The sequence below is a fragment of the Sus scrofa genome, chromosome 11 (assembly GCF_000003025.6).
Source record: "Sus scrofa isolate TJ Tabasco breed Duroc chromosome 11, Sscrofa11.1, whole genome shotgun sequence".
NCBI classification, from domain to species: domain Eukaryota; kingdom Metazoa; phylum Chordata; class Mammalia; order Artiodactyla; family Suidae; genus Sus; species Sus scrofa.
Genome location: NC_010453.5, coordinates 6,992,098 through 7,017,234, shown reverse-complemented (window position 1 = coordinate 7,017,234; position 25,137 = coordinate 6,992,098). Strand labels below are relative to the sequence as shown.

The 25,137-nt window shown below is 43.3% G+C and overlaps 1 protein-coding gene and 1 long non-coding RNA gene across 16 annotated transcripts in view; both read left to right on the top strand.

Annotated features, from left to right (window-relative positions):
- Nucleotides 1-19,232, top strand: part of KATNAL1 (katanin catalytic subunit A1 like 1) — a 66,984-nt gene extending 47,752 nt beyond the window's left edge. For 10 of the 15 annotated variants that reach the window (XM_021065539.1, XM_021065536.1, XM_021065535.1 and 7 more), the window contains 3 exons: nt 185-319; nt 8,691-8,817; nt 10,470-10,856. In XM_021065539.1, the coding sequence (XP_020921198.1) occupies nt 185-319; nt 8,691-8,817; nt 10,470-10,668 (461 nt within the window). In that variant the 3' untranslated portion in view covers nt 10,669-10,856. Of the gene's footprint in view, nt 1-184; nt 320-8,690; nt 8,818-10,469; nt 15,926-18,980 lie in introns of those variants that run through there. The other 5 variants (XM_021065529.1, XM_021065543.1, XM_021065541.1 and 2 more) reach the window with 4 other exon arrangements.
- LOC106505250 overlaps nt 21,343-25,137 on the top strand; it is a 215,180-nt gene continuing 211,385 nt past the window's right edge. Inside the window, exons 1-2 of the long non-coding RNA XR_002336641.1 lie at nt 21,343-22,831; nt 23,456-23,600. This is a non-coding gene — a long non-coding RNA (uncharacterized LOC106505250). The remainder of the gene's footprint in view (nt 22,832-23,455; nt 23,601-25,137) is intronic.

Genomic DNA, 25,137 nt, shown 5'->3' with positions numbered 1-25,137 from the left:
AGTTATGTGGATTCTTCTATCTCCTTTATAGTTATCTGTTGCTTTGTCTGGTTCTGACACCATACAGAGGTCAGAAGGACCGCCTCGTCCCACCAAGCCTGTGGCTGATGCTTAGAAGTGTTAGTTGGATGAAAGGACAAAGGCTTGTAGGACAAATGCTCTCCTTTCGCCCCTTACTCTGTAGGAGTTGGGGGAGCTTTAGAGAATGACGATCCTTCCAAGATGGTCATGGTGCTGGCTGCTACGAACTTCCCATGGGACATTGATGAAGCTTTGCGAAGGAGGTTAGAAAAAAGGATATATATACCTCTCCCAACAGGTACGATGCTGTCCTTTGACTTATTTTGATCTTTCTTTTACTCCCTTTCGTCTTTTTTCTGTTTCTCTAAGTCTTTATTCCACTGGCATTCTGCCTAAAGGAGCTCATAGCCCCAGAAAACAGATTTGTTGTTTATGGAAACAGGCCATAGTACTCTGCCGAAGTTCCTTACATTTCGGAGAAATTCTTCCATTCAGAGCAGTGGTCTTATTAATAAGTTGGTGGGACCTCTAAGTTCTTTTAAAATTTAAGTGATTAGAAATAAAGTTCTCTTGGAATCTTTTTCAAAGTATGCTGCTTTGAAAAATATAATTTCATTCTGGATGAATGTTGAAATTTTCGTAAGTGAATTTTTTCTTTTTATATCGAGGTAGAGTTTACATATGGTGAGATGTACAAATCTCAAGTGTTTAATTTGATGAGTTTTGGCAGATGATACTCCTGTTTAATCAGTAACCTACTCAAGACGTGGGACATTTCTGTCGCCCCGGAAAGTTTCTCTGTGCCCTTACCAGTTAATTCAAACCCCTAGTAGACATTTACCTTCTGATTTTTATCTCCATAGATTATTTCACCTATGGTTAAACTTTATACAAATGGAATCATAACATATGTACACCTGTGTGTCTGGCTACTCACTCAGCAGTGTTTTGAGATTAATTCATATGGTTACATGTATCAGTAGCTTATTTGTGGTGTGATTACATGGCAATTGATTCTCTTTTTTTTTTTTTTTTTTTTAAAGTTTATTTATTTATTTTTTTTTGTTGTTGTTGTTGCTATTTCTTGGGCCGCTCCCGCGGCATATGGAGGTTCCCAGGCTAGGGGTTGAATCGGAGCTGTAGCCACCGGCCTACACCAGAGCCACAGCAACGCAGGATCCGAGCCGCGTCTGCAACCTACACCACAGCTCACGGCAACGCCGGATCGTTAACCCACTGAGCAAGGGCAGGGATCGAACTCGCAACCTCATGGTTCCTAGTCGGATTCGTTAACCACTGCGCCACGATGGGAACTCCTGATTCTCTTTTTGATGGACATTCAAGTTATTTCTAGTTTTTGGCTGTTACGGATGAAGCTATAAATATTTGTATAGATCTTTCTATAGAGGGGTGTTTTTAGTTCTTCTGGACTGTGTAGACAAGAAGAGAAGAGGGGCGCCATGGGGTAGGCATGTGTTTGACTTTGCGGTGCCTCAGCTCTTCCTAGGCTGTCGCACCGTCTTAGCCTCTCACACCAGTGGATGAGAATCCCAGTACTTCCACATCCTTGCCGACACTTGGTGTTGCTAGCATTTTGATTTTAGTCATTCTGGTAAGTGTGGAACATCATCTCGTTATGGTTTTAATTTGGATTTCTCCCACCTTTTTGTGGGCCTGTCGGTCGTGGGTGTATCTTCTGGGCAGTGTTGTATCAAATCTTTGGCTCAGATTTTAATTGGTTTATTTGTTTTATTAATATTCTGTAGTTTGTTATCAGATACATGCCTTAGGAATATTTTCTTTCAGTTTGTGGTTTGCCTTTCAGTTTTCTTTATGGTATCTTTTGATGAGCAGACATTTTCATTTTGATTACGTTTTCTTGTCAGGTTTTCCCTTTATGGATAGTGCTTTTTGTATCTTAAGAAATCTTTGCTTACCACAGGGGTCAAAGGTTTTCTCCTATACTGTCTTTTAGAAGTTGTCATTAGATCTGTGATCCATATTGAATTAATTTTGTGTGTATAGGTCAATTAGAGGTTGAGTTTCATTTTTTTCGTATTGAATTCTTGTATCATTTGTTAAAAAGAGTTTCCTTTTTCCACCAAATTACTTTGGCACATTTGCTGAAAATTATTTTGCTACGCATGTATGGATCTATTTTTTTTTTTTTTTTTTTTTTTTTTTTTTTTGGCATGCCTGAGGCATGTAGAAGTTCCTGGGCCAGGGATGAAACGGGTGCCACAGCATGACCTGAACCGCTGCAGTGATGATGCTGGATCCTTAGCCTGCAAGGCCACCAGCAACACTGTGGGTCTGTTTTTGGTATACTGCTTTATAGTTTTTGTCAACTAATTCTAACATCTGGAATATCTTTCTCTATTTACTACTTAAAATTTTTTTTGTTTATGGGTCATGTTTTTCTGTTTCTTCGTACGTTCAGTGATTTTTAGTGTGTGCTCTACCATTTTAGGGAGTCCCAATTATGTTGTTTTCCTTGAAACCCTGTTGCATTTTGTTCTGGCAGGCATTCCAATTATTGGCAGAGCATAAAAAGCCACTTGATAGTTCTTTGCTGTCTGTTGCCTCTTATATTTTGTTTTACTGTTGCTCACCATAAAAAGATAAGTCTGGTACCAGTTTTTTTTGTTGTTTTTGTTTGTTTGTTTGTTTGTTTTTATGATGGCCAGAAGTGGAAGCCTTACCTATAACTTTTGAAACTTAATTATTACAACATACTCCGTACTCACTTTTGCAGCTAGATCTCAAGGGTGTATTTAAGTAACTGGTTGATTTCTAGTTCACAGATTCCATCTTATATTGTCTTTCCTTGCTGCTACTACATATTTTCTTAATTCTAATAATATCGTTACTTAAAAAGAAAAAAATTTCTTAAAACAGGGCTTAATTTACTAATTGACCTTACAAAATAATAAACTTATTTATAAAAGCAATAATGTAAGTGAATCAAGCTTTTCTGAAATATCATGCCTCCCAGAAGCAATTCCTTCGTGTCTGGCTTGCTCTCACATTAGTTGCGTAAAGATTTGAAATTGCTTTATTATCACTTCTGATTTAACAAATTTCAAACTTTTATCTTTCCCTGTTTTTCTCTTCTTCCTTGCTTTCTAGACAAAAATATGTATGATATCTAGTATGTTTATATGAAATATTTATTTTATTGTCATATACAGTGATTATAAATAAATATTAATATTCATGGGAGACATAAAAGCTTTACTACTTGAACTGACATCATTTAAGCTATTGTACTTTGAACTTTTTTTCTCTCTCTTTTTTTTTTTAGGCCCTCACCCGTGGCATATAGAGGTTCCCAGGCTAGGGGTCTAATCGGAGCTACGCTGCTGACCTACACCACAGCCACAGCAACGCCAGATCTGAGCTGCGTCTGTGACCTACACCACAGCTCACGGCAACGCCAGATCCTTGACCCACTGAGCAAAGCCAGGGATCGAACCCGCAAACGTTCCTAGTCGGATTTGTTTGTGCTGCACCACGACGGGAACTCCTGTACTTCGAACTTCACTTTACCATGGTAGAAAAAATAGAATTAGAAAAATAACTGATGGCAGGCATTTTGTAAACTGCTGAGAACAGCTTACGTTGAGGGGAAAGATAGACTTCATGGTTCAAAGGTAGGAATATAGCTTTCTTTGAAATACTGAAGAACGCAGACCTGGCTGATGAATGGGCGTTCTTCTAAACTTGGCCTTAGGAGCAGGTTGTGTCCGTTGTGGGGAATGACTTCTAGGTGCTTCTCTTTGCTCATGACTAGTCTGAGCATGTGTCCTTCATGACTGTAGAACTGGAGAAGTTACCTTCGCCTAAAGGGCTCCCAGACAAATAATCGTCATTAGAACCCACTCTGTCTTCATCTTTCATCCGCGTTAACTTCTCAGGGGTGTATGTAGTTCTGTGCAGTCTGAAAGACACGTGTTAGGTGCTGTGGGAACGTGAAGATGTACAGTGCTTGTCCGTGGGGAACTCACTGTGTGATTGGAGGAGAGCGCAGGCCCGCCTAGTGCAGGGAAGCAGGGCGGCGTGTGCTGCTAGGGTCTCCCGTGGTACTTCTGGGGTGGGAAGTGAGGAAGAGCAGATTCTGCCTGGGGCGCTTCGGGGAGACCTCCCGGAGGAAGGGGCATTCTCACTGAATTTTCCATCAAGAAGGACAGAAACAAAGGCTTGTGCTTGAGAATGAACAGGCAGCTCTTGTGGCTGCAGCATCTGGTGAGGTCAAAGGCTCTGGAAGGGCAGAACTGCAGAGACCATTTGCAAAGCTGAGCGGCCTGAAAGAATAATTTGGAAATGTAGGGTAAAAATTAATGGAAAGAAAAGTAGATTATATCAAAGTCCAAAAATTGAAGGATGTTTTATGAGCAAAAGCAACCATGAAAAGAAATTTTTAGTTGGACAAGGCAAGCGGTATAAGAATGAAAATAAAGCAAACAAAAAAAGCCACCCCAAAAGGCGTATTATAAATTAATTTACAGTGAAAATGTGAAAGTTTAAGATTGAGAGGCAGTTTGAACTTGATGGTAGAAAAAGTCGGTGCATGGTTCTGCCTGCTCTTTGACATACCATTCCAAACCATCTGACTTTGCTCACAGATCCTCCAGACCAGGCATTTGGATAGGGCAGCACAGGGACGGTTTGTGTCTGTTCCATGATATCTGGGTGCACACCTGGCAGGTTCACCAGCTGAGCATGACCCCACATCAGAGCCCGGTGATCCCTGGCGTGTGGAAGTTCCCAGGCCAGGGATTGGACCTGAGCCACAGCAGTGACCAAACCAAATCCTCAACCACTAGGCCTCCGGAGAACTCCTATCCTGCTTTTAGACTAACTTCCTAAACCACCAAGACGTCGGCGTCTCTTAAGCTCCGAGTGATCCTTATTTCCTATCGCATCAGGCCCAGGGCACATTTTTTTTTAGTGTTTGAGTTCATATCTTCCATATCCTATTGGTGACTCTTTGCATTCTTTCTTGGTATTCTCTTGTGCTTTTCTACTTACTGTTTGTTTGTTTGTTTTTTGGTTTTTTTTTTTTTGTCTTTCGGTCTCTTCCAGGACCACACCTGCGGCATAAGGAGGTTCCCAGGCTAGGGGTCCAATCGGAGCTGTAGCCTGCAGCCTACACCAGAGCCACAGCAATACCAGATCCACACCGTGTCTGCAACCTACACCACAGCTCACAGCAATGCCGGATCCTTAACCCACGAGCAAGGCCAGGGATCGAACCCACAACCTCATGGTTCCAAGTCGGATTCATTAACCACTGAGCCACACGGGAACTCCTCTACTTACCTTTTTTTCCACTCATGCTTCTTCCTGCTTCCACATTGTAATTTATGGCACTCTCATTTCCCCAGTTGTTCTCTTTCTTCCTTTCTATTTAAATGGTATTGATTTTTCAAAGTTGACAGGAAGGCGTAGCACTTCTCTGAAGTCTCCTTTGCCCTGGCCTCTCTCCCTCGTGTGGACTTCACTCCCCTGGGCGTTTCCTCTGTCATCTCTCTCTCTCAGATGGTCCTTAACAGAAGGGATCTGGCTGCTGGCCCCCTCTAATCCTGTTTGTTGATTGACTGAAGACAGTGGTGGTGGTGGGACGACGAATATCTCTGGAGAGCTGGCTGTGGGCCAGGCTTTCAGGTGTGAAGTCATTTCGTCCTCGCAATAGCCCCGTGCGGTAGCATCTGTCCTCAGCCTTTACTCACGAGGAGGCCGACGCACTGGGCCGTCATCCTGCCGGGAGGGCGGGCCCTGGACGCGGGCCGGCATCTGGCCCCTGGGCGCACAGGCCCCCGGCTGTGCTGGACCGCCTCGCGTCCTCAGGGAGATGTGTTACTGCCAAAGTGTGGGATCCTTCTTCCCGTGTTTATTGAAATTTCAGGTGTGTAGGAACTTGGTTGTGCAGCATTGGCGGTGCCTTATGCTGTTAGTGACACGTTAACCCTCATTAAATCACAGAGTTGTTAAGTATCATTAATTCCGTTTTATAGGGACAATAAATCCTGCTTAGAGTCTTCCAACCAACCACTGATATGGCCAGAATTAAAAGTTATTTTCCCTAAATCACCGTTGCTGGGGAGGGGGTGGTTTCCCCACTAAGCGTCAGTTCAGTGCCCCACTAAGCCTGGGGAACAGGCTTTCGCTCCGGAGTCCGTTTAAGTGGGTCTCTGGCTCTCGGTTCCTGTGGGAGGTGCCTTATGTTAAATCTGACACTTGACCTTCTCAGGGCAAGTTGCGGTCCAACCTTTAGATTTACAGATTCTGTGGCATCCTCACACTGGGACGGAAGAGCAAAGGGAGGCTCGTTCATGGACAGCCGCCTGCGGTGTGTGGGGAGCCCTGTGAAACCTGCTCCCTCACGGGCACCCGGAGCGCCCTTGCAGCAGTGGCAGGACTGCTGTGAGCTGAGCCTCTGGCCGGGGGGCTTCCTGCCCGCGAGAGGGGGAGAGAGAGAGAGTGAGAATGTGAAATGCAGCTCAGATCCAAAAACCCGTGTTCCGATGTTCTGTTATCCACTCATTGGCAGAGCCGACAACCGCAGGGCCACCTTCTAGGGCAGGAAGTGGAGCTTTGTCAGACCTCCTCCCGCGCAGCCCCCTTCCTGCCCCCTACCAGTTGGTCATCACTTTTCTTGTTACTCCTTGTATGGAAGTAGTTTATTGTTTTGCTCTATAATTTTATCACCTAGTGCTGTATCCCCACCCAAACAGTGGAACCTCCTCTTACGGTTCACATCAGCTAGATCACGCTAATTCCCTTGTAGCTTCCTCCTTTGCCCGGCATATTTTAGAAATTCAGTCGTGTTGTGACATGTAGATGCAGTTCACTCTTGTTGCTGTATGCCGTTCCACTGCATTCGTTTGCTAGGCCTGCCCTAATGCAGACTGGGTGGCTTAAATAAGAGAAATTAGTTTTCTCACAGTTCTGTAGCCTACGGGTGCAAGATCAAGATGTTGGCAGAATTGGTTTCCTTCTGGGGCCTTTTTCCTTATCTTATAGATGGCCTTTTTTTTTTTTTTTTTAGGCCATATGGAAGTTCCCAGGCTAGGGGTCAAATTGGAGCTGCAGCTGCTGGCCTACGCCAAAGCCACAGCCATGCCAGGTCTGAACCGCATCTGCAGCCTACACCACAGCTCATGGCAGCACTGGATCCTTAACCCACTGAGCGAGGCCAGGGATCGAACCCGCAACCTCATGGTTCCAGGTCGGATTGTTTCCACCGTGCCACAAGGAGAGCTCCTGGGGAACTGTTTTAGATTGAGGAAGACTAAAGAGAGGTGGTAACTAAATGCAGCATATGATGGTTTTTAAGAAAGTAAACAAGGCCTGGGGCAAATGCGGACGTTTTAATCTGGACAGTGTCCTGGACGATACTAATTGTACCAATGCTAAACTTCCTAAGTGTGATAATTGTATGGCTACCTTTGTTCTTAGGAGATACACGCTGGAGAGTTTAAGGTGAAGTCCTGTGAGGCCCACAGCTAGCTCTCAATTCAGAGAAGAGAGTGGGGGAGGACAGTCGAGGACAGGGGTGTGATAACAGCACAGTACTGACGGTAATTCTAGAGGAAAGGGAATTGAGTATTCACTGATTTTTTTTTTTTCACCTAAAGATTTTAAATTTTTTATTTATTTATTTTTTAATTTTTTATTTTTTTTGTCTTTTTGCTATTTCTTGGGCCGCTCCCGCGGCATATGGAGATTCCCAGGCTAGGGGTCCAATCGGAGCTGTAGCCACCAGCCTACACCAGAGCCACAGCAACGCGGGATCCGAGCCGCATCTGCAACCTGCACCACAGCTCACAGCAACGCCGGATCGTCAACCCACTGAGCAAGGGCAGGGTCTGAACCCGCACCCTCATGGTTCCTAATCGGATTTGTTAACCACTGCGCCACGACGGGAACTCCTAAAATTTTTAAAATAAAAACTGGGAAATTAAATTTTATTGGGTATATCAGGAAATAGTAGAGAGCTAGATTCAAACTAATTTTGCTTTATCTTAGTGTGCTGTTTTAAGCAGATTTGCCGTGAAAACTGATAGTAAAAGATGGGTTTTTTAAGAAATTCTGTAGTTTGTTTCAGCTTACTCAGGGTATATTTCAATCACACTGGAACAGCAAATGTCTATGGGCTGGCTCTCCAAGTAAAAAATACATTAATAAATGCTCTGTGCCAATTGCTGAGTTCCAGGAAGAGAAAACCGGATTTTTAAAAAATACTAATTAGAGTTATGAAAATCTTTTCCTATGCCATACTAAAAGGTGAGCAAAGTGACTCTGAGGAGTTACACCATGAAATCTAAATTTTTTTTTTTTTTTTTACAAAACCATTTCTGGTGCTTGAATACTGATGTTTTTATTTTTCATAAAGGATCTCAGACCCTTTGTTTTCATATCAAGTATCTTCAAATCTATAAGGAAAATTACGAGTATTGTTTCGGTTATTAGTTGTTACAGCCCAGGCACATAGGAAGTTAAAAGATTCCGTGAGTCAGGCAGTGAGTTGGTAACATCAGTGGACTCTTCTTTGCACTAGTCTCTCTTACTTTTCTTACTTTACGTGAATGTTAATAGGTTAATAGGTTATTTCTTAACAAAATGTTAAGTGAAACCTCTAATAATAACAAAAAATTTTCTAACAGCAAAAGGAAGAACTGAACTTCTGAAAATCAATCTCCGTGAGGTTGAATTGGATCCTGATATTCAGCTGGAAGATATAGCAGAGAAGATTGAGGGCTATTCTGGTGCTGATATAACTAATGTTTGCAGGTATTTTTTAAATTTTTTTGATGATTTGTGACCTTAGACATGAGTTATGGATTATCAGGAGGACTTGTCTTAAAGTCACTTTGCAGTTGATCATTGAACAGTGTGGATTTGAACTGAGTGGATTTTTTCACTAAGTATGTATATACTATAGTACAGCAGGATCTGTGGTTGGTTGAATCTGGGGGTGCAGAGCTGTGGCTAAGGAGGCATCGCATATACAGAGGGCTGACTATAAGTTATCCCTGGATTTTTCACTGTAACCAGGGGTCCACACCCTAACCCCTGTGTGATTCAAGGGTCAACTATAGGTAGTAGCCCTTGACCTAAAACAGCTACCCCTTGCCTTGAACGATTTCCTGTCTCTTGGTTTTTTCCTACGTAACTTCATTGATCTCTGTTAGGTTCACCTTTTCTAGCCTTTGATTTTTTTTTTTTTTTTTAAGGGCCGCACTTGTGACATATAGAAGTTCCCAGGCTAGGGGTTGAATCAGAGCTGCAGCTGCCAGCCTACACCACAGCTCACAGCAACACCGGATCCCCAACCCACTGAGCAAGGCCAGAGATCAACCCTGCATCCTCATGGATACTAGTTGGATTTGTTTCTGCTGCGTCACAAGAGGAACTCCCTAGCCTTTGATTTTTAAGAAATTGTTTTGCATAATTTGGTAATAAGAGATTTGACAACCTAATTTAGCCCTAGATTGGAGCCTAGCTGTTTTAACAGAAAATAATATCACTAGTTTAGGTTAGCATTATTTTACCATATGCGACAAAGTTGATCAATTTTGTGTGTATATACATATATATATGTGAATTTCCCCTTCAGTGTAGTGACATCGTAGCTTTTAGACAATTCACATCACTCAGTGAAGGGGATTTTTTTCGTACTTAACTTTCCTAACAATACTTAAATTGACATCAGTAGCCTTTATTTAAAACCATAACATCTGTATTACTCATTTAGTGGCACTCAATAAGCTCACAAGAGCTTCTACTATTACTGTAGTAAAATACAGAAAAATCTGAAGTTTTGGTTGGCTTGGTTCCCTAATAGCTTATTTGTAAGCACTCATTATCTGTCTCTTCCCAACCTGCATAATTATGTACAAATAAGAATAGAGCTGAAAATAGGATCCAGCGAGGCCAGATTTTATCCCTTCAGGTGCCCCCAGATATTCCGTATAGGGAATTCCACGTCCTCTAGATGTAGATATAACCGTGCTCCAGAGAGAATGGTTCCTGACTTTACCTCCTCTAATGAGGCTGTAGACAAACTGGTATAAAATTTGGAGTTACCGTAACATTAGCTATATGTTTATTTCCACACGTGCAATTCAGTAGTTCATAATTCTGCTTCAATTTCCCAGACTTCTTGGATATATTTGAGGAGCAAGTGGGGAAAAGAAGATTCAGCACCATCTGAGCCCAAACTAGACTTTTAAGGCATCAACAGTACCTTTAATGTTTAAATCCTGTGCATCCTGTTTTAACCTTTCCTGAACCCTCGGGATGTCTCGAAAGCGGAAAACTCTGAGTAACCTCGTAAAGACATATAAAATGAGCTTTTGAACATTTCCCCTTAATATTACCACAACTGAAAATGTTTAAAACGTTTGCAACAATAAGTATTCACTGGTTTGGTGTATTTTTAGGGACGCCTCTTTAATGGCAATGAGACGGCGAATCAATGGCTTAAGCCCCGAAGAGATCCGTGCTCTTTCTAAAGAGGAACTTCAGATGCCTGTTACCAAAGGAGACTTTGAATTGGCTCTTAAGAAAATTGCTAAGTCTGTCTCGGCTGCAGACTTGGAGAAGTATGAAAAGTGGATGGTTGAATTTGGATCTGCTTGAATTCCTGTCGGCTCTTTCATTTCTGGTGTTTTTGTTTATAAAATATGAAGAAATTCCAGCAATTTTTTTAGAAAAAATAGCAGGTTTGGAACTTTTCATGGAGAGATTTTTTTCTTAAAGGAAAAAAAGAATGTAAAACCACAGAGAATATAAATGTAGCTGAGAAATAAGAAAAGCTTACATAGAAAGTCTGGTATCTGCATAGCCATGCATTACTATTGTCCTCCAAAACCAGAGTATCGGGGGCCGGAGAAGGCGACCAGTGGCTGTTGTAGAAACTTGTTTACAGAAAATTGAGAAGGACCTCTGTTTTCTCAATTGCATGGGTTGTTTTTTGTTTTTTGGGCTTTTTTTTTTTTCTTCCTATTCTTTGCGTTGAACATGAGGGACCCACATCTGCTGACTTTTAACATCAGGACTGGGTTTTTGTCAGATCCATTATTTGTTGTTAAGAGTGATGGTTTTAGATGAAGCAGCAACTCTGCTGCTAAACGTTTAGAATTCAATGAGTACTGTTAGAGTCCCTTCTGTATGAATTGTTACCTTCCCTTTCCTCACCACTTCTTCTCTTAGCTATTTACTCGTTTATTGATCTCTGAGGGGGAGTATCTTCCGGCTTTGTGGTTTTTGAACCGTTCCGGCACGTGGCTTCTCTAGTCTCCACTGTGCTGGCAGAGTTTCATCTTGGAAGAGTGGGGTGAACACCGTGCTTGCTGGATGCTCTTCTTCATTCCAGAATTCAGAGTTCGTTTTTGCTTTGCCTTCAATGTGTCCAACAGATAAATCCTTTATTTTTCTTACCTCCACCGTTGTTTGTTTTTTGCTGAACTCGCCTTTCGCTATTCTAGAGAAATGCTTTGGCATTCGAAACAAGTCCACTCTCTGTTGTGGCTAATACAAAACAAACGAAGCAAAATCTTGATGGTTTTCTAGACAGCTCGTTCTTCGATAAAATAGCATTGTTCATAATGAACGATGTTCAGCTGAAAATTTAAAAACGACCCCTCGTCCAGGTTAAGAGCTTGTTCAGACACACTAAGAGTAGAAATCTGAGGTGCCCATTCAGTTCAGTAGGGATTAGAGGGAAGAAGGAGGCCGGAAAAGGAGAGGCCCTGGATCCAATCCCAAGGAGGGTAGCCTCTTGTTAGTTTTGAAAAATTACATGGCTCCTATTCTGATGGGGCAGCAGATACTTTCATAGTCAGGCATTTAAAAATTTGCATTTGAGGGAGTTCCCGTCGTGGCGCAGTGGTTAACGAATCCGACTAGGAACCATGAGGTTGCGGGTTCGGTCCCTGCCCTTGCTCAGTGGGTTAACGATCCGGCGTTGCCGTGAGCTGTGGTGTAGGTTGCAGACGCGGCTCGGATCCCGCGTTGCTGTGGCTCTGGCGTAGGCCGGTGGCTACAGCTCCGATTCAACCCCTAGCCTGGGAACCTCCATATGCCGCGGGAGCGGCCCAAGAAATAGCAACAACAACAACAACAACAATAACAACAACAACAAAAAAAAAAAAGACAAAAAAAAAAAAAAATTTGCATTTGAGGATATCCTGAATTTTCAATTTCAGACAGCAACTACTGGTTTAAAACTAAAACTAATACAGCTTTTAAACACCTAAAAATAAACTCTTAGCATCTTGCTTAATTTTTTTCCCTGCCGAGAACTGTATAATCTTAGATAACTTAGGTCTGACTTTGAACTGCAGTATTCTTCAAGGGCTTAAATTTACCCACCCTTTTCTCTGAGGCATAGGTTACAAGGAGTTAAAATCATGAGATACCATGATTTTATTTTAATTGGATTAGTTCATCTTAAAAGTTGAAATGAGGGAAGTTTCCTTTTAATCATGAACTTTTAAAATAAAGAAATAATCCCACTAAGATAACCCTGCAGACTCTTGCCATCGAGTAACTTACTTTTTCCCTGAAGTCCTGGCGGCAGTCGTTAAAACCTTAGTGTTTTTTGCTAAAACTTGTTTGTGTATTTTAGTTGATTAGTTAGAGCATTTAAAAATATTTGTGTCATTTGTCACGGCTTACATTTTAATTTTTATCTGAATTCTCAATGTACCGTAACGTGGTAATTGTGATTTTTAAAAAAACTGTCGGTTGAGCAGCGTTTGGAGACTCAAGCTTCCTGGGAGCTTATCTTGACCATGTTAAGTTGGTCAGGTGTGCTTTCTTATTTCGCTGTTTCTCATTTTGCTGTCAGTGGATGGTGAAGTCTGTGTCTTCTTAAAGGATCTGGACGAGATCCCTGAGGTGTTGTGTCTGATCTTTAGCATACACGATGTGTACATTGTCTTTATTGCAAGACTGTGTTGCCTTTCCCAGAATGATAGAGTTTGTGCTTTGCTTTGTCTTATGTTTTCTGTCGCATTATTGAATTAGAAAGAGTTGATTCCTTTAATTCATCTGAAAACCTGAGTGTTTGGAGTTGTGCGACACAGGGCTGTTAAGGACTGAGTTCTGTGCTCTTCCGTCTTGCAGACGTCTGATCAGATAGATAGACCTCCGCTCAGCAGGCTCAAGGTGGCTGCTTGCTGCAGACACGCCCCCGGCTGGGGGCTCTGTGACTCACAGAGTTGGTCCAGGCGGTACGGTTCCGACTGGGCTCTTTCTGTAATTACACGGTGTAGCTTCTGGCTCCACCTGTGAAACAAGTTCAGATCATGAACAGAAGGCACCATGCTCTGCCTGGGCTTTGGCAAGCTAGTATGTAGAAGTTTTTCTCTTTGTTCCTCTCTTTAAATTTGCTTTAAGGTCAGAACTGGTATCCAGTTGCTTGAGCAGTCTGTTGTAGATCTGGCTATTTCCACTCTTTTTGTCATTTCCCAAGCTGCATGTTTTATTTGTAAACACATACACATATAATTATGGCAAACATGTGGACATGTTACGTGTTTCTTGCCAACATTTTTCTAGCGTAATTCCTTTATTTTTAAAAGGAAATTAATATTAATGGAATGTGCCAGGCAAGTGGCTTTCTCATGTGGGCTGAAACCGTCTTTCGACCCAAGTAGGAGATAGACGATGGCATCACAGACTTCCTCTCCCAGTCCCCAGCTGTGTAGGCATCTAGAGTGACCAGACACACTCCGGGCTCCAGGCTCTGCCTCCAGAAATGCCAAGACAACTAGGAAGAGGTAACGTGTTGTGGTCTAGCTGCCTAACAGGGGGTTTTGTTTGGGCGCTGAAGATTGCAGTTTTTCTGATGTGACATTCGACTGTCAAAAAATTGGTTGAAATCACTGATTACTCAAACTGTGAGCAAACGAGTGTCTGGTGAATCTAGTGTAAACAAACATACAGCTACGTCAGGAAAAATGTGTGTTTACAGCCCAGATTTTCAGTATAATTGTCACTCTTTCACTTCTCTACATGTAGCCTGATTCTTTTGAACGTGAGATTATTGATACTGTAGGTTGTGAACAGCTTGTGTTTGTTCGAATTCCTTCCTTGGAAGTTTCTGTGTACCCTGCTGAATCTAGGACGAGCATCAAAGACCAGGTGACAGTCCTATTTCACTTTCCCGACCCAAGGACCCTGAGGTGAAGTGAAGGGCTGAGGCAGGTATTGCGCCTTGTGTGGGATTCGGCTTCTGTGTTGGCTTGACTCTTGAGTCTTTTTGGCATAATAGTAGATTCCCACTCTTCCTTTTCTCTTGTTAAGGTGAGTCACCTTAGGATATGTCTTGTATAATAGGCATAAAATGTTAAGGATGATTGCTGGCCTTTTCTAAGAAAAGGCCGCTTTAACTATATGAAGAAACAATAGTAATTATTCTCTTAACATTTGTATCTTCTGTTCCTTAACTGTTTTGATTGTATAGTATATTTATAGCACTTACTTTGTGATGGACATAATGTTTAGGAGAATCTAGACTGTCACAGTAGAAAAGGGTAGGAATTACAGGGGAATACAAACATTTTAAAGCCCAAATAATTGTATTCTCAGCTCCACTAATTATTTTTTTGCAGACAAAGCTAAAAAAACTGTATAATTACTATGTTTACTTGTTTATGCTTGTAAATTAGGCTTTTTGTACTTATTTAATTTTTTAGAACATTTGCTTTTAATATTGTTTTCTCTTGTGGCAACTGTATGGCTACTTAAAAAATTAAGTCCCTAAGATAACATATGTTTTTAAACATTCACAAATTAACAATAATTCTTTGAATTTTTATTAGGTTTTTTGGCTTTGAGCAACTCTTTAGCTTTAGCAATATTTCTGAATTTTCAGGTGACTTGTTAATAAAAACAGGAAAGATGTTAAGAATATTAAGGGAACATCGTCAAATTTATTCTTTTTAGTTTACATTTCTCGTTTCTCGATTGACTTGACTTTATTTGTGTAGAAATAACCTAGATTCTGCTTTGTCGCCAACAGTGTGTAGGTTTCTGTACATTTGGAAATTTGGCATAACAAATAGGGAATTGATATGGAGGTTTTCTTCCTAGGAAAGGCCTCCCGTTTGATTTTATGTTCAAAACTATAAAATGCACTTTTGTTTTACAACCTCTGAAGTGACTAAATGTTGCCCTTTGGAAAACCTGAGTGTTTGCACACGTTATTTCCAAAGTCTGCCTCAGTGAGCCAGGCTTAGGTTTAGGGGATGCATTGAAACCGTACTGAAGTTTAGTTTGTCATCTACGCAGGTTCATTTAAGTGCTTCCTCTCTCTCCTAACTTTTTTTAACACTGAAATTTTAACTTAAGATATCTGTTATTCTTCCTCTGGCAAAGCCGTGTATACCAAACTAAGCCTCTGGGGAACGTCTGCCTTGGTCCTCCCCTCGTTGGTACGTCCGGCTGCCTCACCCGGATGTGCTGGAGCAGCTGCAGACACGGCCCCCTCCTCGCATCTTCCCACAGCCCACAGACACAGACTCTTGTGACCGCATTGAAGATCTCGGGACCTAAGGGTTCCTGGGTCCGTTCTTCAAGGACTCGAGTGCTGTATGAAAATGCACAGAGGTGGACGCGTGGCTCTCCACGCAGCGGCAGCCGGCGCGCGTGCCTCTGGTGAACGTTGTGCAGACAGGGTCCCGTGAGATCCGTGTGTATTCTGAGGGCTTTTAAGTGTTCTGCTAAGATTTTTTGTTCCAGTGTCTGTCTGCCAGTATTTTGAACCTAACTTAAAGAAAAAAATGTTTCTAAATTGTATTTATTAAATGTGCAGCTACATTGCTAGTGCCACAAGCTTAGCTGTGTCTGTGCATAGATTGTAATTTGGTAATAAATTTCTAGAGTGCTGCTTGTCGGTGTTTTCTTTGTGGTTCAGCTTTGGTCTGCAGTCACTGGTCCACTTATTGCCACCATGGGAGTAACAAACCCCTCGCTTCCTAGTAAGGGATGACTTTTTCCAGAGTTTTAGTTCTTATGACAGATTGTAAACCTGACATGTTGTGTTTGGTGTGCATTATGCTGATAATTTCAAGGTTGATGCAGGTAAGATATAAGAGTGGCTTTTCCACTCATTTTAACTGCTTTCACAGATACCGTTTTCTTATTTGTGTAGCACCATTGCCAAGCGGATGTTGCAGAAGGTAAATTTTCCAAATGACTGTGTCTTGCTTGATGAATCCCCCAAAACTACCTTTGATTCATAGGCTTTATTTTTTGAGCAGTGTTAGGTTTGCAGAAAATTAAACCTGTGTATGAGGAGAGTCGCATCTACTTCCCTCCCCCACAGTTGCCCCTTTTATTAATATCTTGCCTTAGTGTGATTCACTTATTTTATTTTATTTTATTGCCTTTGGGGGCTGCACCCACAGCATATGGAGGTTCCCAGGCTAGGGGTCAAATCGGAGCTACAGCTGCTGGCCTGCACCACAGCCACAGCAACGTGGGATCTGAGCTTTGTCTACGACCTACACCCCAGCCCTTGGCAACGCCGGATCCCTGACCCACTAAATGAGCCCAGGGATCGAACCCACATCCTCATGGATACTAGTCGGATTCCTTTCTTCTGAGCCACAACGGGAACTCCCTGATTCACTTATTTTAATTGGATCAGTATTCATACATCAATACTAAAGTTCATAGTTTACGTTTATTGGATTTTGACAGAAAACACAATGTCACGTACCCACCATTACAGTGTCCTCAGTTTGGTTTCACTGCCCTCAAATCCTCCCTGCTCTGCCAGTTTGTCTTTGCCCCTCCTCTTAACCCCTAGCACCCAGATCTTTCTCCTGTCTCCACATGTTGCCTTGTCCAGAATGTCATGTGGTTGGCGTCATGGGTGTGTAGCTTTTGGAGACAGGCTTCTTTGATCTAGCACCATGCACTTGAGGTTCCTCCTTGTCTCTCTGTGGCCCGATGATTCATGTCTTCTTATCGTGACATTGCATGGCTGTGCCAGCGTGTTCATCTGCTCACCTTGGAGGGCATCTTGGTGGCTTCCAAGTCGGAGCAGTCACGAGTGAAAGCGCTGTGAACACAGCGGTGCAGGCCTTTGTGTGCACCGGAGTTTTCACCTCATTTGAGGAAAGACCCAGACTGCGCTCGCCGGAACGTATGCGAGGAGTGTGTCTCGTTTTGTGAGAAGCTGCCGAACTGTCTCTGGAAGCGGCTGTGCCACTTTCCCTCCCCAGCCGTGAGCGCGCGCCCACTGCGTCCCGACCTCAGGGGCGCCTGGCACGGTCGGTCGGGGCTCTGGTGGCGTTGGTGTGGCTTCTCACCGCTCTTGTAACTTCAGTTCTCTCGTGACACGATGTTGAACAGCTTTCCCTGTGCTCGTCTGTGTTTCAGGTGGTTTTTATTGCAACTTGGCTGAAAGCTACCACGCTTGTTCTCTTGACTGTGTACAGTAGAGAATTTGAACACAGCCTTTCCTTCGTGACTCAGAGTTAATCCTCCTGCCTTGCTGCCCCCGGCAGCTAGCGGAGGGGCAGCAGGCCTTTTCCGCCTGTCACTGCCTGCTCTTTGAGGTTTGGCGTGTGCTCTCCCAGCATTTTCACTCTTCTCTTACCGGGCTGTTGACCTTATTTCCCTTCCAATTTCTGACCTGTCGTCCTCAGCAAACCTAACGAGAAGAAACAGTTGTTAGGCGTGTGGGAGATATGAGTACATCAGGAGCACGGCTGTTGGGGCATAAGGAGTGAGAGGGAGGTCTGTTCTTTGGTAGTGTTTGTGCCCTTTCGCTAGGCTGTGTGTGTGTGTGCCTCTCGAGCTTTATCTTTGGTTCCCAGAGTGTTCCAGGTAGACCAAGTGTGAGGTAGGTATTTATGCATAATTATGTTGTCACGTAATTGTATATTATTTATAGCTGCAAGGCACCTAGCAACAATTCAGCTCCATGGTTCCCCCTTTTTTCCCTTGCTGTGACCATTGAAGATTCAGTCTCTTAGAAGGTATAAAGGAAAGGAGTGAGGGACAAAATTAATTAAGGACAAAACTAGGACACGTGTGGCTAGAGCCTTCCCTTCCATCCTTTCTGCTTCCTCCAGTGTGTTGGCCAGTGCCACGCTGTGCCTTGCTGGCTGGCTCCCGGGCGGGGCGCCTTGAGCGCTGGGGGTCTGCCTGGAGCCAGGACTTGGGTTGGAAACCTCAAGAGAAGATGGCATCCTTGCCCGGTCAGCATCAGCTGGGCAAAAGGGGGGGATGAGCTCAGGTCTCACCTGGCTGATTCCATCCACCCCGGCTCAGATTCCAGAGCTGGGCCCCCGCGCTCCCCACCCCTGCCTGCCTGGCCGCCCCCCGGGTCCAGCAGACGTGGGGGTTGCCCTGGGATCCCTCCCGCTCCTGCTGAGGCGACACCCCTGTTCCTCTGCCTGCTCCCTATGCTCTTTGTGATCAGAAAAGGTTTGTGGTCCATGCTTCCCTGATTCTCCTTTTTCTAAGATCTCCTCGGGACCTTTCCTTTACGCTTTGAGGGGCTCAGCAGCAGCCTGAGGCTTTGAGACCTGAAACTGGTAGCAAATGGCTTGGTCAGTTCCCCTCGTCTTACAGGTGAAGAAACGGAACCCAGGGAGATTGTAAGATACGTGTTCAGGGGCACACTCTGAACTGGGAAGTAGGACTTCTGTCCATTTCTGATCTTGGAGAATGCTGCGCACAAGGTGTAAAGAAAGCCTGCCAGACAGCAGAACATTAATTAAGGACCTTAAAGCTTCTGTGGCATGATGCCAGTAAGGCTGTGCACCCAAGTTGGTGGTAGTTAAGAAAAAGAAATATCAGATACATTGACATCACAGCACTGAAGCTAACATTTATCATGTTTTTGCCATGTGCCAAATACTTGTATCGCTTTATGAAATCCATGAACTAGTTCGAAGATGTTATTTACTGCTGTTCTCCTTTTGCAGAAGAAACGGAAGCTGATGGTGACTTGCCCTAGTCACATGGCTCCTAAGAAGGAGAAGAAGGATGGGATTTGACTCGGTTTAGTTCCAGAGCCCAGTCTTTTGCCACATTCGAGGGTTACTTCCAACAGTGTTAAATGCAAAAGGACTCAGTTCCTAAAATAAATTTGTTAACATTCACCCATTTCTCTGAGGTTATTCATCACCAGTTTACTGTGCCCTTTTGGTAATGCTTTTTTTTTTTTTTTTTTTTTTTGAAACCAGGAGGCTTTTAGGCAGACTCCAGTAGTATATTCTGTTATAGTGTTCATGTTTATAATGATAGGAAAAAGTAATGGCTTTTGTGTTGTGGGATTAACATGAATTTAGGAGTATTGCTACCCTTTGCTGTATCAAAGTATAAACATACACCTGCTTGTCTTTCAGGCAGGCTTTTTGAAATCAACGAATCATTCTAAGTGTTTCCATGAATTTAGACCCCAGCCTAAGTGACATGGCGCTCAGTCCGTTATTTTTACTAATAGGATTCCTGCCAGTGTTCCACCCACTGGTGACGGCTCCGCAGTCCTTAGCCGTGTGTGGGTGGCTGTCAGTTACCAGGAGAGCCGCCCCATGTCCTTGGCCCCAGCCTTAGTATCTGTATTTGACAGAGTGGAGTTTAGCTCTGAATGTCCAAAATGCTTTGCATTCGCACATCTTAAATAACTTCTTTCAACAAATAACTAATCGTGGTATGACTGCCGTATCCCACAACATAGATCCTCAACCATAGTGTTAGCCGTCATTGTTGTAATTAGAGAGGAATGAATCAAGCTTCATTTGGGATTTGTAAAATTACCTCCAGCTATCTCTCCAACATTTTGAAATATATTTTACAACATTTCTCAAACAGACTTTACCAAGCATATTTTCTCTAATTTTTAATGAAATCCCCTTGTGTATTTTAAGGGAAATTTAATCCGTAAGTTTGTGATTGATTTGTGCTTAACTCATCAAAGTTAATTTTTAAGAGCAGTTTGGTTTCCAAGAAGCCTTAGGAAACACTTCTCATGAATTCTGTCAGCCTTTAAAAGCCTTTTCCCTAATCACCCTTTTCCCCTCAGAGATACATGTGTATGAAATATTTTAGTGTGGTGTACAGGGCAGAGCCTGTATTTCTAAATCTAAGCTAGTTCTGCATTTAGCATAATAAGGGAGTCTGCCTTTCGTGTAAGAACTCCCTTCAGTTGTCTTTTCTTCAAAGCACGGCTCTGTGAAGAGCTGCTAATGGCAGTGCTCTCTTGAAAACCCAGCGCACGACGGTGCCGGCCGTCTCCCCAAGTCGCAGCTCGGGGGACAGTGTGAGCTGAGCAGACCCAACGGGCTGCAGTGGCTGTTTATCGGGGAGCCATCCTGTCTGCTGAGTAGATGCGGTGTTTCTGCCTCCTCAGATACGCATGTCCACACTCGCACCATGCTTAAACTCTTAGGGCTTAGCTTTTTTTGTTGTGACCGCTACTTCTACACTCTAACAAGACAGTACTGGGTGCTGGCTTAAATTAATAATTTATTGTGAAATGACCGTAATTGTTCTCGTCTCTCTTGAGAACTGTTTTTCACCTGAGATTTAGTTCTACAGGTTCCTGTTGCCTAGCAGTGGGTCTTTGAGAACAGCTTTTTGTCTAGTTTTAATTGAACGGGCTGATTGTCTGAAATCTTCTTAGAAGAAAGTAAGGTTATTGCAGTGAAGGTAAAAGGAACTATGGTGACAACTAATGGGACAAAATGTCATCCAGCATAGCAGCTCTGGGAGAGATTTGCAGAAACACAGCAACGTTAAGAATGGAGTTTGCTCAAGGCAGCCCTTAGGAACTGCATCCAGAGATAGTCACGGTAAAAGAAAAACACCATTTTCTGGGTTCTCGTTAGGGAATTGTAGGAAATGGGTATTTTCTGCTTACAAGAAACAACCTCTTTAGTTCCTATTCTGTTTTGTTTTTTTTTGTTTTTTTTTTTTTGCTTTTTAGGGCCACACCCACGATGTATGGACATTCCCAGACTCAGGGTCCATTCGGAGCCTACACCGCAGCCACAACAACGCCAGATCCTTAACCCACTGAGGGAGGCCAGGGATTGAACGTGCATCATCATGGTTTCTAGTGGGATTCATCTCCGCTGTGCCACTGTGGGAGCTCCATTTAGTTCCTATTCTTTTTTTTTTTTTTTTTTTGTCTTTTTGCCTTTTTTGGGGCTACTCTTGCAGCATATGGAGGTTCCCAGGCTAGGGGTCTAATCGGAGCTGTAGCCACTGGCCTGCGCCACAGCCACAGCAACGAGGCATCCAAGCCGTGTCTGCAACCCACACCACAGCTCGAGGCAACGCCGGATCCTCAACCCACTGAGCAAGGCCAGGGAGTGAACCTGCAACCTCATGGTTCCTAGTCGGATTCGTTAACCACTGTGCCACAACGGGAACTCCTTAGTTCCTATTCTTAATGAAAACATTTTCTGCCTGAATTTTTTAGTGTGGCGTTATTAAACAATGAAAACATCTTTTCCATACTTTTCAAAGTCTACCAGTTCCCTATATGTTTTGTTGGTTTGTACTATAAATGAACTCTAAATATTTTAGGAAAAAGTTTTATGATAGATAAGTTCTTTTTAAAATTTAGCACCTAATTTTTTAAAAATCAAAATGAAAAATTTCTTGCATAAAGGGGAACGTTTACCTTTTACTTTGTTTTTCTTCCATGTGGTAAATCTTTTCCTTTACAAAGGAAGTGTGCTTACAGAATTACTGAGGTGGTTTTTAGAAAGCAGTAATCATAGAAACCCCGTCCGTGCTTGCCCTAATCTGTCTCCCCAAAGCCCTTGGTCTGAAAGCCAGCCGTGGCTCTTGTCCTTATTACATGTGACTCGTGGAACAGGATTGTGCTGTTCACTGTGTACACTGGCACGGTGCCCTAGCAGCCCCTGTGATGCTGCCTCAACATCAGGAAGCTGTTTGTGAGTTTTACACCGTATTGTATACTATATTACAGTGTATTTACTCTGTTGATAAGTTACAGAATATCTGTAGTATTTCTGCATAATCTATAAAAATACGACATTAGAAAATCTAGGGACTGTAAATATGAAAACATGAAAAAAAGTTCTTTGGCACAAAATCCCCTCCAAAATATGAATAATATTTGCATTGAGAGCCATGAGATTAAATATGCTTCATTTTATTAAAAAATACTTTGGGTGAGACTAACTGGGTATGGCGATTTGGTTAATTTTAGTGCAAAATAGGAATAATATTTGCATTAAGAGCCATGAGATTAAATATGCTTCATTTTATTTAAAAATACTTTGGGCGAGGCTAACTGGGTATGGCGATTTGGTTAATTTTAGTGCAAAATAGGAATAATATTTGCATTAAGAGCCATGAGATTAAATATGCTTCATTTTATTTAAAAATACTTTGGGCGAGGCTAACTAGGTATGGCAATTTGGTTAATTTTAGTGCAAAATAGGAATAATACTTGCACTGAGAGCCATGAGATTAAATATGCTTCATTTTATTTAAAAATACTTTGGGCGAGGCTAACTAGGTATGGCAATTTGGTTAATTTTAGTGCCAAGTATGAATAATACTTGCACTGAGAGCCGTGAGATTAAATATGCTTCATTTTATTAAAAAATACTTTGGGCTAGGCTAACTAGGTATGGCGATTTGGTTAATTTTAGTGCTTTTTTTATTTTTATTATTTTTGGCTGTGCCTGTGGCACACGGAATTTCCTGGGGTCTAACCCGCACCTCAGCAGCAACCCAAGCCTCTGCAGTGACAACGCTGGATCCCTGACCCGTTGTGCCAGGAGAGAGCTCCCAGGTGCTTAGTTTTAATGACTTTTGTAGATAAAAATGTTATTTTCACAAAAGTGTGTAGATCTAAGTGGAAGAAATAAATCATTGGCTGCAGTTCAAAGTCATGAGCTTCATTTTTGAATCATGCCCGCTAATTATGCAGAAGTTTTCATTTAACTTGGGCTGTTAAATATGCATTGTCCCTGATGTCAGTCAGGTCTTGCCCCTTAATCGGAAGGTTGCATCTTGTAAGGATAGCTTCGGAATCCACTCAACCCTCTTCGTTTGGAAGTTTTTTAAAGAAACGGGGAAAATTGTTTCCAGTTAACATTGCACATGTTAGAGTGTTTAATAAGAGACTCATCAATTTTGGCAACAAAATCACAGAGCAGCGGAAACAAATCCTGGAGGTCAGGGCCTGGGAGAGTCCCTCTGCCTGCCTCCCTGAGCCTCTTGGGCCCAAAACCCAGTTCTCTGTCAGTTCCACCCATTGTTTTCCTGGTTCTGCTCAGTCTGGACATGATAGTCCTTAAACAACAGGACAAGGTTAACCCCTGTCCTGAGTTTTCATTTCTCCTCAGACCTGAACTAGTTCCTGACTTGAGGATATGATGTGCGTGTGTCACTGTCTTTGATTTCCCTGTGCCAGGTCCACCGCAGGTCCCCCAGCTCTGGTGGAGAACTCACCCTGGGGCGGTGCCGGTGTCATACTGGCCTCAGGGAGCTGCCACTCAGCCAGGACGCTTTTGCCGACCTCTCCGTGTTCATGGAGGGATAGAACTGTTCAGCTAAACGTGAGTGTGGTGCTCGGGAACCACGAGCGGACGTGGGGGCGGCGGGGGGGAGAGTCAGACGGGAAGGAAGAGTCACGGAAGGAGGAGGTGGAGTTTTCAAAGAGGAGTCTCTGCGTGTTCTGGGACCGGGCGAGAAAGGCCGGCCTGAACCACCAATGTCCACTCATTTGGGTCCAAGCCCGATTCCTATGGCTAGAGACCTGCTGCTGTTTGAGCAAGGGGTCTGTCTCGTGAGAGGCGTTGGGAGAACGGCAACTCTGGAGTCAGAACCTGGATTCTAGTCCAGCTCCACTGCTTCCCAGCTGGGCGACTGGGGAGAGTTAGCTGTCCTCCTGTGCTTCTGCCTGCTCACCCGTAAATGGAGTTAGTGGTAGAGACCTTCCTTACAGGACTGCTGGGAAGATGAAACAAGATACTGGAAATACAGTGCTTGTCAGTTTCTGACCTGTAATTAACCTCAGAAACATTAGCTGCAGTGGTCCCAGAGCGGGGCTCTTAACAGGCTTTCTCACACCCAATTGTTGAATATTTTAAAATGTTGAAACTCTTTCAACCTGCGGGTAACTTAAAATTGGCTATGGTGAGGATGTTTACACCACGGAAATGGGCAACCACCACCTCTTTCACAGCCCCCCGTGCAGAGCCAGTTTACAGCACATTACTCGGTAGTGTTTTTATTTCGTATGGGTTTTGTTTGGTTTTTCCTGCAAATAAAGCAGTTCCAGATGCCCAGCCTGGCTCTTTGTCAATCCCTCTGAAATAAGCAGGTGTCGTGGTGAGTAATACTCCTGACCCTTGCATGTCAGAGCGAATGGAGTCGGTGTGTTGGCAGTGAGCCCTTTTGACTCCAAGGGGAATGGCTGCTTTGGATCTGCCACAGTTGGGGACCACTCTCTTCTCCGAGCTAGACTTTTCTCCACTTTTCCTGTGATGTAACAGAAATCACATGACCCGAGAAATAGACCAGAGTGTCCCACTACCCTTTCGTTCCCTGACAGACACAGTCTGAGCTGTACCTAGGCAGTACCTGCACTGCTTTCGGCCTTTGCCCAAGGTGATACTCTTCAGTCGCCCAGAAGGTTCTGGACCTCGAAGTGCCACGCTTTCCTAGTGGTCATGGTGGACAAGTGCCCACAGAAGTGCTTTACCCAGTGCCCGGGAGAGCTCTTAGGCTAATTTTCCAGCAAAGGTAGGAGAGGCGGGAGGCAGGGAGGCTTCTGCTCTCACTGCTTTTAGTACCTTCCTGAACCAAAAGATGGCCTTTGGTGGTAGTGCTGAGAGCTTTCTTGCCTCGTTTAACATGCGGAGGATCATATTTCTCCCTCTTTCCAGCAGAAACAAAAAAGCAAAATGTCTCAAACCAGAGGCACACTGGGGAAGTAGCAATCCACACACCATCTTTCCTGACTGCCGATACACACATCTGTCCGGGAGAGGACCACACAGACGAATCTTTGTGTACCTTGCTTAAGAACTGCAGACTAGAGTTGCTCTTTGTTCGTCCCATTTGCTTTTCGTGGAAAGAAAAAGCACTACA